The sequence below is a fragment of the Phoxinus phoxinus genome (assembly GCF_949152265.1).
Source record: "Phoxinus phoxinus genome assembly, chromosome: 7".
NCBI lineage: Eukaryota > Metazoa > Chordata > Actinopteri > Cypriniformes > Leuciscidae > Phoxinus > Phoxinus phoxinus.
In genome coordinates this window covers 25,671,127-25,683,509 of record NC_136882.1, presented here as the reverse complement: position 1 = coordinate 25,683,509, position 12,383 = coordinate 25,671,127, and the positions used below count along the sequence as shown (strand labels likewise).

General features: G+C 39.5%; 1 protein-coding gene across 5 annotated transcripts in view; it reads left to right on the top strand.

The window, feature by feature from the left end:
• Nucleotides 1-12,142, top strand: part of il1rapl1a (interleukin 1 receptor accessory protein-like 1a) — a 111,589-nt gene extending 99,447 nt beyond the window's left edge. For 2 of the 5 annotated variants that reach the window (XM_079619407.1, XM_079619406.1), the window contains exons 8-13: nucleotides 3,961-4,093; nucleotides 5,087-5,232; nucleotides 8,187-8,333; nucleotides 8,506-8,676; nucleotides 9,336-9,380; nucleotides 9,553-12,139. In XM_079619407.1, the coding sequence (XP_079475533.1) occupies nucleotides 3,961-4,093; nucleotides 5,087-5,232; nucleotides 8,187-8,333; nucleotides 8,506-8,676; nucleotides 9,336-9,380; nucleotides 9,553-10,274 (1,364 nt within the window). In that variant the 3' untranslated portion in view covers nucleotides 10,275-12,139. Of the gene's footprint in view, nucleotides 1-3,960; nucleotides 4,094-5,086; nucleotides 5,233-8,186; nucleotides 8,334-8,505; nucleotides 8,677-9,335; nucleotides 9,381-9,552 lie in introns of all 5 variants that reach the window. The other 3 variants (XR_013798423.1, XR_013798424.1, XM_079619408.1) reach the window with 3 other exon arrangements.
• Nucleotides 12,143-12,383: the final 241 nt, after the last annotated feature.

Genomic DNA, 12,383 nt, shown 5'->3' with positions numbered 1-12,383 from the left:
GATACAAAGAAATCTGTGCATTCAGTCTGCTAAACTAAAGCAGCAGTGCAGTGAGATTTATTCTTTAAGTGAAGTGAATTCTCAGTGAAGGTCATAATGTTGACGTAGGTCTCTATTCGTTCATTCATGGGTGTGTGTGTGTGTGTGTGTGTGTGTGTGTGTGTGTGTGTGTGTGTGTGTGTGTGTGTGTGTGTGTGTGTGTGTGTGTGTGTGTGGGTGTGTGTGTGTGTGTGTGTGTGTGTGTGTGTGTGTGTGTGTGTGTGTGTGTGTGTGTGTGTGTGTGTGTGTGTGTGTGTGCAAAGGAATGCTTGGTCAGTGTTTCGGCTGTGTTGGTAAATGGAGCGAAACACCGCAAGCTAACAGCTCAGTACACTTGCCTTTCATTCAAACACACTCAAAACAGCAAAATGGCCCTGGATAGAGCTTAGAGCTCTCTCTGGTGGCAGACCTTATTAAACATCAGCTTTTTCTAGCGGCTTCCTAAATGATGTGTTGAAATTACTCAATTATTCCATATCTGTTGTGCGTTATCCCCTGATTAGGAGGCAGACGAGATTGTGGCGATAACAGAGGAGACAACAATTTCTAAAGGAAATACCAGAGCTTGCAAATTAATATTGTTAAAGTATTAGTTAAGCTTGGGTTTACACATACATAGTTATGTTGCACCAGAGCCGCTTTGCTGTTGTCATGGCAATCAGCACATACACTGCTGTACACGAGAATAAACACACAACGCATGATTAGACCAATGAGAATTCTCTATGCAAATAGATGTAAGAAAGAACTCCTAAAAAATGTGTATCTCAGTTTCAGCAGCACTTCTGTTTTCAACATTGAATATTGTAGGAAATATTTCTTGAGCACCAAATGTGACTCGGAAGACTATAGTAATGATGCTGAAAATTCAGCTTTGGCATCACAGGAATAGATTATATTTTAGAATATATTTAAATAGAAAACAGTTATAAGCTGTAATCATATTTTACAATATTGCTGTTTTTACTGTATTTTTGATCAAATAAATGCAGCCTTGGTGAGCATAAGAGTAAAAAAAATTTTAGAAAATCTTACCAACCCCATTACTTTGAACGATAGTGTAGATAACTGTTTACATAACAGTTTGGGCTAAAGATATTGCACAAAATATATAGAAAGAAGAAAAACAACAAAACATAGCATTTGAGGAATTTCAAAGGAATATCTCTGCCTTAGAAGCATTGATTCATAATACCTAGAAAAGTTGTTTCCTGAGAGTAAAAAAAAAATGCTTTAAAAATCCTTGACATTTATAGAGCATTATGGGTTTGAGAGAAAGATACAAAACCAAAAAAAAACTTGAGAGACCAAAAAGTTTCAATGGACGTCTGTCAGATTTTTCAGCATCCATGAAAAAAAGTCAGGTTGATCAGTTAGACTAAAAGATAGTACAGTCAGACAGACAGATGGACTGCTTTGAGTCATTAAAAAAACTAACTAAACATAAGGTTTGTGCAATAACAGTATTTCAATTGTATGCAGTTGCTGGTGTTCTGAGTGGTTGTTAGTTTGTTTCTTTGTGGTTGTGGGTGGTTGCTTGGGTGTTTCAGTGTGTGCAGTCCCATACAGGGGCTGCTCCTAATCCAGGATCTTGTCATTTTGAGACTGGAGCACTGCAGTGCTGTTTTGGCCAGCCTTCAATCTAGCTCAATTAAGCCTGCGCGATTTAAGAAGACGCCAATGTATCTGGTCATTAACAGACCGGAGAGGGCCGACGTCTCGCCCCTCTCGGTCTTGCTCCACTGACATCCTAATCAAATTCAAATCTCTTTTCTCTGCTCTTTTGCAGTTATACTTCTGCTCTAGCTTTTGTTTACTCTTATTGTGGCACCGCTAATGTCGCTGGCTCCTGAATGATAAATAGCTTGTGTTTTCCCTTATTTGAAAGTCGCTTTGGATAAAAGCGTCTGCTAAATGATTAAATGTAAATGTAATTGATTCAAAGGTCTGAAACTGTGAATGTCTAAACATTAGCATTCCAGAAATGTAATTTGTGTTTATTATTATATGTCAACAACACATCAAATCCAGTATCAGTTCAATTTCTGTGACGTGATGTCATTCACAGTGTGCGTGTATGGTGCTGTTTTACACACTCATGGTCTCAGTATCTCTTTGATCAGATGCTCTGCATGTGCTTCACATCCTGGTGAGAGACAGACACTATTTCTGGGTTGTTTTGGGGGCCTGGAGCAAGATTTTCCCTGGTGCTGGGCCTTATTCGTTGCTAGTCTACAGACATGCCTAATTAACGTCATACAACTGACAAACATCACAACCTTAAGGCGGAAATACCACCTCAACCACAACTAAAGAAGGATAGAAATAGCACTTCAAACCACTGAGGATAAACATGTTCATAAAGTAATAAATAAACTCACTGTTTTGGAGGATTGTAGTTCTCAGTTTTGTGTTTTAATTTTTAATGCAATGCTGATATTTTCTTTTCTATAACCCCCCCCCGACACACACACACACACACATAAAAATTAGCTTGAGATCAAACAATAATTTCCCAATCCCTTAGGGTTCGCAGACCCCCATTAAAGACTCATGCTTTACAAGTATCTCACTGATACTGAAGCTTTGAAAGTGTTTAAAAGTAAACTTAAAGAAATTCAATTAAAAGTGAAAGGGGGAATAAGTACATTTTATATGCTATCTGAAGGAAATACTGTACATCAATCATTTGTACACTATGTAAATACTTTAAAAAAGAGCTCTTCAACCTTTTTTAAGACCGGATGGATAGAGACAGAACAGGAACCCACTGTTACACATTGTAGTGTAGCATTTTAACTGGCTTATGATCATTTAAAATGATCAATTATAAGATTGAAGCATATTTTGTATAACACTTTTTCACACACACTGTAACGGTCACTTTGTGCTTTTATTGTAATCTGAGGAAAGGAAAACTGCGCATGTGCGTAGAGTGTCAGATTTGACAGGTGAGGAGAAGAGATAACCGCTCTACCGACCTTTTTATTCTTTCTTTTATTTCCTTTTATATTTGTGACCAGAGTTGGATGTTTTGTATACTTTTTCTCACTCGATCCCCATGTATGCGGACGGGAAAATACGCCATCATCTCTCGTGCTGCATCTTTTCCTCCGACACCTATTGTTTTTCTCTCTGGGCAACATCTCAACTTTGCGTTACAACACACAAAAAAGTGTGTGATCAATAATTGGCACACTCCTAAGGTTCACCCCCTGTTAAAGAGTCTTGTTTTAGCAGAATAAATGTAATGCTTTAAAAGCACAGTTCACCCAAAAATGGAAATTCCATCATAATGTCATTCCAAACCTGTATGACTCACTTGCTTCTGTGGAAAATAAAAGAAGATATTCTGAGAAACCAAACAGTTTGGTTCTCATGTGTCAATTGCATGAAAAAAAAAAAATACAATGGAAGTCAATTGGAACTGAAACGGTTTGATTGCCAACATTCTTCATAGCATGCTTTCTTTCTTTTCTTCAAAAGAACGAAATGCATGCAGGTTTGGAACATAATTGTGAGTAAATGTTGACAGAAGTTTAATTTTTGGGTGAACAACTATCCCTTTCAGGGTGTTTAAAAGAAATCTTATAGAAATTAAATTCGAAGAACTGAAAATAAACTGCATTTTATATGCTCTCAGTAGGAAATAGTATACTACATGATTTTCTGTCTTTTTTTAAAGCACACTGGTGAGTCTCATTAACCTACAATATGCCATTGTGAGCTTGTCAGCTGCCATTGATTACATGGAGACCCCCTAGTGGCCGGTGCAGGGAAATTGTCTCTGGCTTCACAAACACAGTATGGGCCCTACATTTTCTTACATAAGACAACAATCCCTGGGCAGAGAAACGATTGAATACAGAAAACAGAAGTTTGGTATCAATGTGTAATCACAAACCTCGCTTCCCCCTGCAGGAAGCATGCTGAACCTGACGTGCCGAGCCTTCTTCGGGTACAGTGGGGACATCAGTCCACTTGTTTACTGGATGAAAGGAGAGAAGTTCATTGAGGACATGGACCAGAGTCGCATTCGAGAGAGTGAAATCAAGTAAGGAGGAACACAATGGAAGCGAGAGTAAACATGTTTTGCTACAAAAAAAAATCCTTAATAAAAAAGGCCATGTCCTGAATTGAGGATGTCTCACTGAAAAGCATGTGCAAACAGGAGAATTGCAAGAATATTGCGCATTAGGTGTATAGAAGCAGCTTAGACTTATAGTTTTTTTTAATCAATATAAAATATTTTAACATTTATATTTACAGTTTGTGATGGTTTAGCTGGTGGGTCATTTTATTCTGGCTATTTATTAACAAAAATACAATTTTGGCCATACTTTTGAGTTCAGTGTAAAATACCATGGTAAAAGAATAAGGTTATAATTCAGTACCATGGTATATATCAAAGTTCCAATGTATTACTATTACTGTTCCACCTCACGGATTTGTAATGGAATTCAAGAAACAGTTGCTTTTAAAACTAGCTTCCACTGTGAAATCGCTTATTCAATACGATAGATGGTGCACCGTAAAGCACACTTTAAATGTTCACTGAGATGTCGACAGTACATTTTCAATTACTGATATCACAAGCTTGTATATGAGCCTATTTATATCTAGCAGGGGTGGTCGCTGTGATGACACACTATTATTAATTCCCCTGTCTGAAAGAGAGCTGGATCAGAGCGGCTCTGAATACATCCTAATAACACAGCAAAATGTATCGCGCACCATGCGCCGAATGCATTTGCATTTACATGCAGTTAAGGAGCAGCGATGTCAGCATCTTTTAAATGAAATTTCAGTTTCAAATGATTCAGCCAGGACAAACAAGAGACTGAATGTTTTGTTATAATTAAATGAGAGCCCCATTTGTTGAGTGCCGACCAAACCCAAAGCCCTTCCTCCCAAAATGTCTAATCTCAACAAGCTGCTCAGTCTAAAATTTATCCCCAAAATCCTCTGTTAAAAGGGGCTAATTAAAAAAACTTTGATTCCACAGCCCATGGTGAACAATGGCTCATTGTTTCGTTCTCTCCACCAGGACCGTCAGAGAACACCTGGGTGAACAGGAAGTGTCCATTACTCTGACCATAGACTCACTGGAGGAGGTAGATCTGGGTAATTATTCCTGTTATGCGGAAAACGGCAATGGGAGACGACAAGCCAACGTACAGATTGGGAAACGAGGTAACACATTCAACTGTAACACACATGAACCCAATCGACTGAGTCATACCAGCTGCTTCTCGGTTAAAGGAACAGTTCACTCCTAATGAAACTTCTGTCATTTACTCACTCTTATGCTGTTTGTATGACTTTCAAGAGATGTTTTGAAGAATGTTAAGGCTGATCTTCTTCAGCAGACATTGACCAGGGGCTGTCATATTAAAAAAAAACACCATAATAAAATAAATAAACATCACTCCAGTCTTGAGTGTCACATGCTCCTTCAGAACTTATTCTAATATGCTGATTTGGTGCACAAGAAAGATTTCTTATCAAAACAGTTGGCCTGCCTGAAAATGCTGAAGGTATCTACCCGGACTTGTTTCTTTAGTCATGGCTGCCGAAGTTCCTCGGTTTGAAACCAAATTGGGTCTGGTTAAATTGGAGGGAGCTCATCAAATCTCTGTACTGAACACTGATGGCATTGGTCGACTCTGTCCGCTTATTGTTCGGTTCCAACTTTCGGGGGAAAAAAACAGGTGTTGGTTGCCAGTAGACGTGCGGTGCAAAAAGTGGACCTGATGTTTTAGAACAGAATCTCGTTTTATCAAGATTTCTTGAACGAGTTCTCCACAGTACGGCAAAAGATACAGTAGATGGGAGCCCAGCTCAGCCACAATTGCGGGTGATCATCGGTAAAGTTACCAAATTCTGCGAGTCCTTTGATTGGTGAGGATTAAAAATCACATTCTGGGGGGCACCACAATACGACCTAAAGAGTCGTATAAGTGAATGAATGAATATTGAACAACATATTATTGAAAATTATAACATATTTGTTCTATCAAATAAAATCAGTATTTTGACAGACTCTAGTCACCTACTGTGACCATACTTTTGTGCATGTAAATAAAAAAGAGCAGCTTGGGCATTCTTCAAAGCCACGCCTTTTTTGTCCCATAGAAGCAAATTCATACAGGTTTGGAATGACATGAGGGTGAGTAAATGATGACAGGATTTTCATTTTTGGGTAAACTATCCCTTTAATGTGCTGTGGGATTTCTTTACATAAACAGCACAGCATGTTCCTGTGTCTCCCTCCTCTTCTCTGTCTGTCTCTTTCTTTCTCTCCTTTAGGGAAATGCATCAGCATCTAAAATTCACTCTCTTTTAAAGAGAGCTACTTTGAAGGCTTCCTATCTTCTCTTTTAATGGCAGTTCAGAGGAGGAGACAGCTTCAGCAGTTCACACACATTCTCTCCCTCTCAGCCCAACTCAAAACCCATTCAACTGTTCTCACACACACACAAATGAAAAAACACACACTCACTCTCTCTCTCTCTCTCCTCTCTCTCTCTCTCTCTCTCTCTCTCTCTCTCTCTCTCTCTCTCTTTCAACTCATCTTAGCTGTACACACATTTCTGCAGATAATCTCAAAGCCACACACACACACAAACCAAATCTTCCATATGCACCCCCTCTCTCTCCTTCAGCTCATTGCTGAGCACACAAACAAACATGCTTTCACAATCTTTCAGCTTCTCTGAAGCATCTGAGTATATCTTGCGTATTTTCCTCCATTAGCTGTAGCGCAGAGGAGCTTTGAACAATATGAACATCATTAGCACTTAATCATTCTGAAGTCATTTTGCATTTCTCACCCCTCGTGTATGTCCTTAACGCAGCATGAATTTCCGTGCTGGTCCAGGCTGGTTTGGTGCTGATCTGACTGGTAGATTTGCTTGAGAAGCTAATTGTCAAAGGAAGACTTGCCGGTTTGGCTCGCCAAGAAGCCTGATGACAGCAAACCTAGAATCCTATGCTAGGGATCAGGGACCATATTGCTCAAAATTACTTAAGTCTTAAATTAGATTTGAATCTTCCAACTGATATTGCCATGGTTACAAAACAGATGAACTAGTATTATATACTTGGAATGTTTCTGTAATAGAATGTTCAGTAAGTAAAACTCCCGTTCATTTTCACCACTGGGGAATTAAACTTAAACCTTCAAAGACAGATCTACTGTAAGCTGCGAGGTTGTTAATTGATGGTATATGTTTTTGTTTGAGCCACCAGCCAGCATTCAACTAACAGCGGAATTCCTAGGGAAAAAAGTCCTAGTGAACTTACTTACCCATGATTCTGCAGAGAATCTCCACCAATCTCATTTTTAATTCGATTTTCATTCACAATGCTTCATGGAATTGTAGTTCTACCAGAAAGACTCAGCAGGCAAGAGAACATATGAATAAGATTTATTTAACAGTTGTATGCAAATTAGTATCAAATAGACCCCGTCCGAAGTCCAAATCCGGAGGGTAACGGAAACTTGCAGTCCCTGCCTGAAGATGAAGGCAGGGGTGGAGCCTACACCCGATGGATGGACAGGGACTGACCTGGTGGTGGTGGGGAGGGATGGGGGTAACCGCTGGCATCAGTATCTGCCAATGTCCAGATGTCGAGTGATGATTGGCTAGATCTGTGGGTAATGAATGACGTGAAGTCCTGTACCTGTCTTTTTGTTCGATTTTCATATACTTTTTTGTTCAAATCAAAGTTTATAATGTGATTCCTCAAAGCTCATAGCTAGTTGGTTTGGTTAATGGCTTATTACTCTTAAACGAAGACTTTTTATATATATATGTGGGAAAAATACTTCTGGAACCAAGGCTGCTAAAAAAAGTGTATGGGCACTGCTCTCTACAGCATTTATTTAAATAAATAAAAAACAGAGGGGCCATTATATGAGATGACTATGTAACAATACCATGTTTATTGGACACAAATATGATGGCAATGCCATTGTTTTCTTTGATTTGTAGTATGTGGAATTGCTGCTAATCCCAGTGCTCATGCTACCGGTACAGGCTGGAGAGTTTAAATACATGATATGCTAATGTTAATGTGTTCTAGCATGAGTTGTCAGCTTATATAACTTTATTTTGTCTCTCTTTTGATTTTGTGTCTCTCAGTGGAGCTGATGTACACTGTTGAGTTGGCCGGTGGTCTGGGTGCGATTCTTCTGCTGTTGGCGTTGTTGTTGTCTGTGTATAAATGCTACAGGATTGAACTGCTGCTCTGCTACAGGCATCACTTTGGTGGGGAGGATACAGACGGAGGTAAAGCCACACACTCCCCCTACAGGAGTTACTGAGCACAACACTGCAGCAATTACATATTTGTTGATCCTGATTGTTACTGTATGTAATTAGGACTCTTTTTTCATCAGAATAATTTCCAAAATATTTTGTTAAACCCTCTAATTTCTTTCTTTCTTTCTTTTCTCCTCAGAAAATAAAGAGTACGATGCGTACCTGTCCTACAGTAAGGTGGAGCTGGATCAGTGGGGTCAGGAACTACAGGAGGAGGAACGCTTTGCTCTGGAGATTCTCCCTGACGTCCTGGAGAAACATTATGGATACAAACTCTTCATCCCTGACCGAGATCTCATTCCTACCAGCAGTATGTGCAGAATGTGTGTTTTGTGTGAATGCATGTATGTCTTTGTTAGTGTGTTTGTAAATGTTGTCTTAAATGTGTAAAACATTTTCATTAGCACAAGCCAAATGTTCTCAGAAATAATCAGAGAAATTAATTTATTGTGAAGTTTTAGGAGTGTATTCAGAAACCCACAACAATCATAAAAAAAAAGTTGTATGGACAGATTTGACAAACAGCACTAATTGTACAGAGCTAATGAAAACTCATTCATAATGAAGTGTGACATTTTCATCTCATAAACATGCGCAGCACTGGATTTACCTTGCTTTCTAATACTGCAGAGTAATTTAATCATTTGTAATTAAAACTAATTAAACTCCCTCATCAGCATTAATATGATCAGAAAGCCTTATGTTGACTAGAAAAAAAGCTTAGTTAAAAAAACTAAATAACTTTTAGTCTTAAAACTTTGTGTGAAAACTTTCTGTAGAACCCAATGATAATTTAACTACCGGTATTATTAATATACCAAATGTGGGCAAGTACCAAAATAATAATGATATATATATTTTATTAGCCACCAGAGACGGTTTATGTAACACTGTGCTTGTTTTGGTCATATGTCAGGTGTTTTTGCCCTGTATGTGTGCTTTGTCTGAAAGCTGAATGTTTATGTCCAGGTATGAGCAGTCAACATTACCAGGATGACACACATCTTCTTAGAGGTACAGCTTTGTTTGAATGCAAAAACACGCGCACACATAGCTTATTGTTCATGAATGACTGTGGTTGTTGTGTCTTAAATGTGTGTTTGTCTTGAAATGAGCATTCTTTTCAGCCCTCATATAATCTGTGATTTTGGTATTACAGTTTTTTTCTTCTTTGTCTGTCATGTAGCTTACATAGAGGACGTGTCCCGCTGCGTAGACATGAGTAAACGCCTGATCATCGTGCTGACCCCGAGCTACGTGCTGCGCCGCGGGTGGAGTATATTTGAGCTGGAGTCCCGTCTACGCAACTCTCTGGTTTCAGGGGACATTAAAGTGATCCTAATTGAGTGTGCCGATCTGCGAGCAGTCATTAACTACCAGGAGGTGGAGGAGTTAAAACAGTCCATTAAATGCCTGAGCGTGGTGCACTGGAACGGCCCGCAGAGCAACAAGCCCGGCTCGCGCTTCTGGAAGCAGCTCCGCTACACCATGCCGTACCGCCGCCCCCAGCAAACCCTCACCAATCACGCGCTGGACGCCGGCGAACCCGGCCCCTTCGCCGACCTGCAAACCGTCTCGGCCATCTCCATGGCAACGGCCACGTCCGCCGCCTTGGCTCCGGCTCACCCCGAGCTGCGCCCGTCCCTGCGGAGCTCGTACCGCTCGCACTCGCTGGCACGGCAGAAACACTCGCACTACCGCAGCTACGACTACGAGCTGCCCTTCACGGCCGGAGGCACTCTGCCACCCCAGCACACCTACTGCAACCTGCCCCTCACCCTCCTGAACGGCCAGCGGCCCGTCAACAACAAGAACCTGCGTCAACACAGCCTGGACGAGCACCACGCCAACAACGCCATGCTCCCGCTGCTGCCCAGAGAGACGAGCATCTCCAGCGTCATCTGGTAAAGACAGAGGAAGTGAAACGCACTCAGTATGGGCCACCTGGCACACGGGGGACTAAATAAGCTGGCATACAGCACAGGACACAATGAGGTTAGTGGGTTCCTGTGAGCAAAATGATCGTTCTGTCCACGCTAAGTGGGTCTGAGGATGTGAGTCTTCTTTTGGGCCTCGCTCCAGCTGCGAGGGACGACGTAGTGCCATATCTGTAGGCGTGAACTGAGCATATAAAGTCACACCACACGGAGGTATACAGGGTCTCGTGTAGATGTTAGCGTTATATTTGTAGCAACGCTGTCTTCCTGTCTCCATGTTTGGTTTGATCACGCCATCTATTTTTACTCGTTAATGCTCGATGCTTTTGTTTTGTCCCTTTTTCTTCTTTTTTAGGTTGGACACGGACATTTGATTGAGATTTTGTTTCGTTTTTTTCTACCTTCTTTTGAAATGGACTGAAATATTCCTCGTTTGATTTTAGCTACTGTCGTTCTGCTCGGAAGCTACTGCGTTTTGTTCCGTCCCTCTTTCTGTTGTCCAATGTAAGGTATGTATTTATGGTTTTAATTGCAAAATTTTCAAGAAGGAAATATATGACAAATTATGCAAAATATACGAAAGCCTAAAGGGGTCGACGGAGGTGATCAGAGAGCGGTGCTGTCTTCTCTTACAAGAGGAACAGCATTATTTCTCACATATTAAGGGGATTTTAAAAGACGAACTCTATTTTTATATCTGAAGAGTGCTGTTTCTCTCTAATACCACAGGGTCATTGGGACAATGGGACTGAAGACTCTCTTATTTGTGAATTTGGGTATTTTATACAGTTTGCTACATTGTTCTCATCTGTGGAGAAAAGTAAATGTTTTATGTTAACTTCTGAAACAATAATCAGCTGCATTTTTGTTTGTATTTTTTTTATTTTATGTTCATAGTCTAGGACTTTTGATCCACATACAGACCTTTTCACCTTTCTTTCACATTTCTAATCCGTTTAACTCTCAGTCTGACGTCTAACTCACTGGTTTCATGCTTGTCTTTTTCTCCTCTAGCTGCTGTGTAACTCAGATACATGCTGGCATGTTTCACAGAGGGACACGGGCCTGTATACTCGCATTCTAGTATAGGGTATCAAATAATCTCTGCTTGAACACATACCATATGATTTAATAAATGCCCAAAGTCAACATATGTTTGTTGTATCTCGTCTAGAGGTTTTACTGATCTAGGGGTTTTCACTTATGGCAGCATGTACTGATGACTCTAAGGGGGAAAAACACAAAGCTAGAATCAGAATCAACTGGTTTGAAAGTAAACAGAGGTCTAACTGTAAAAAAAAAAAAAAAAAAAAAAAAAAAATCTGAAACTATTCCTGTAATTTCTTTTCTCCTATTTTTCCTTTGATTTTTTTTTCTTTTTTCAAAATTCAGTTGGAAAAAAAAAATTGTTTATAAAAAGAATTAGAATTATGTATGAATGTTCACCTCTTGAGTATGCATAGAGACTAGTTGTGTATCCTGATTTGAATATTTACTGTATTATGAACAAAAGCTATCACAGAGAGATGTGTGATCTCTCTAGAGGCACAATCATTTTTCTTTTTATATTGTTTCTCACTGTGTACAGTAAAGTCACAAACCACTATAAGCTGGTCGGTGAAATTTTGTGTGTGTCGGTGTGTGCGTGTGTATGGTTGGAGAGGAGTGTCAGGCTTCAGTGTATTGATCATAATTTGAGAACCGAACTCAAGGTGAGTTGCTAAAACTGAATATCACAATTATGAGCAAAATACTGGATACTACAGTTGAATAGGCAAAAAATAATTTTGAAACAAATGCATATGAATGCACCTCTTTAAATAAAAGAGACAATGAGATATAATATATGCACTTATTTATGTATTACTACAAACAGACTGACATATATGAAAACATTTTATTTTATTTTATTGTCATAGAATGGTCTTTGAAACTGGCTGAAAGCATGCAGACCGATACAATTTCTAAATATTTAATATAGACTTTAATTAATGGTTGAACATAATGCAGTATGAACCGAAGTGAAAACGATCCTTAAAATAGTAAATCAACTCAACTATGAACAAAACATTTATAGCAT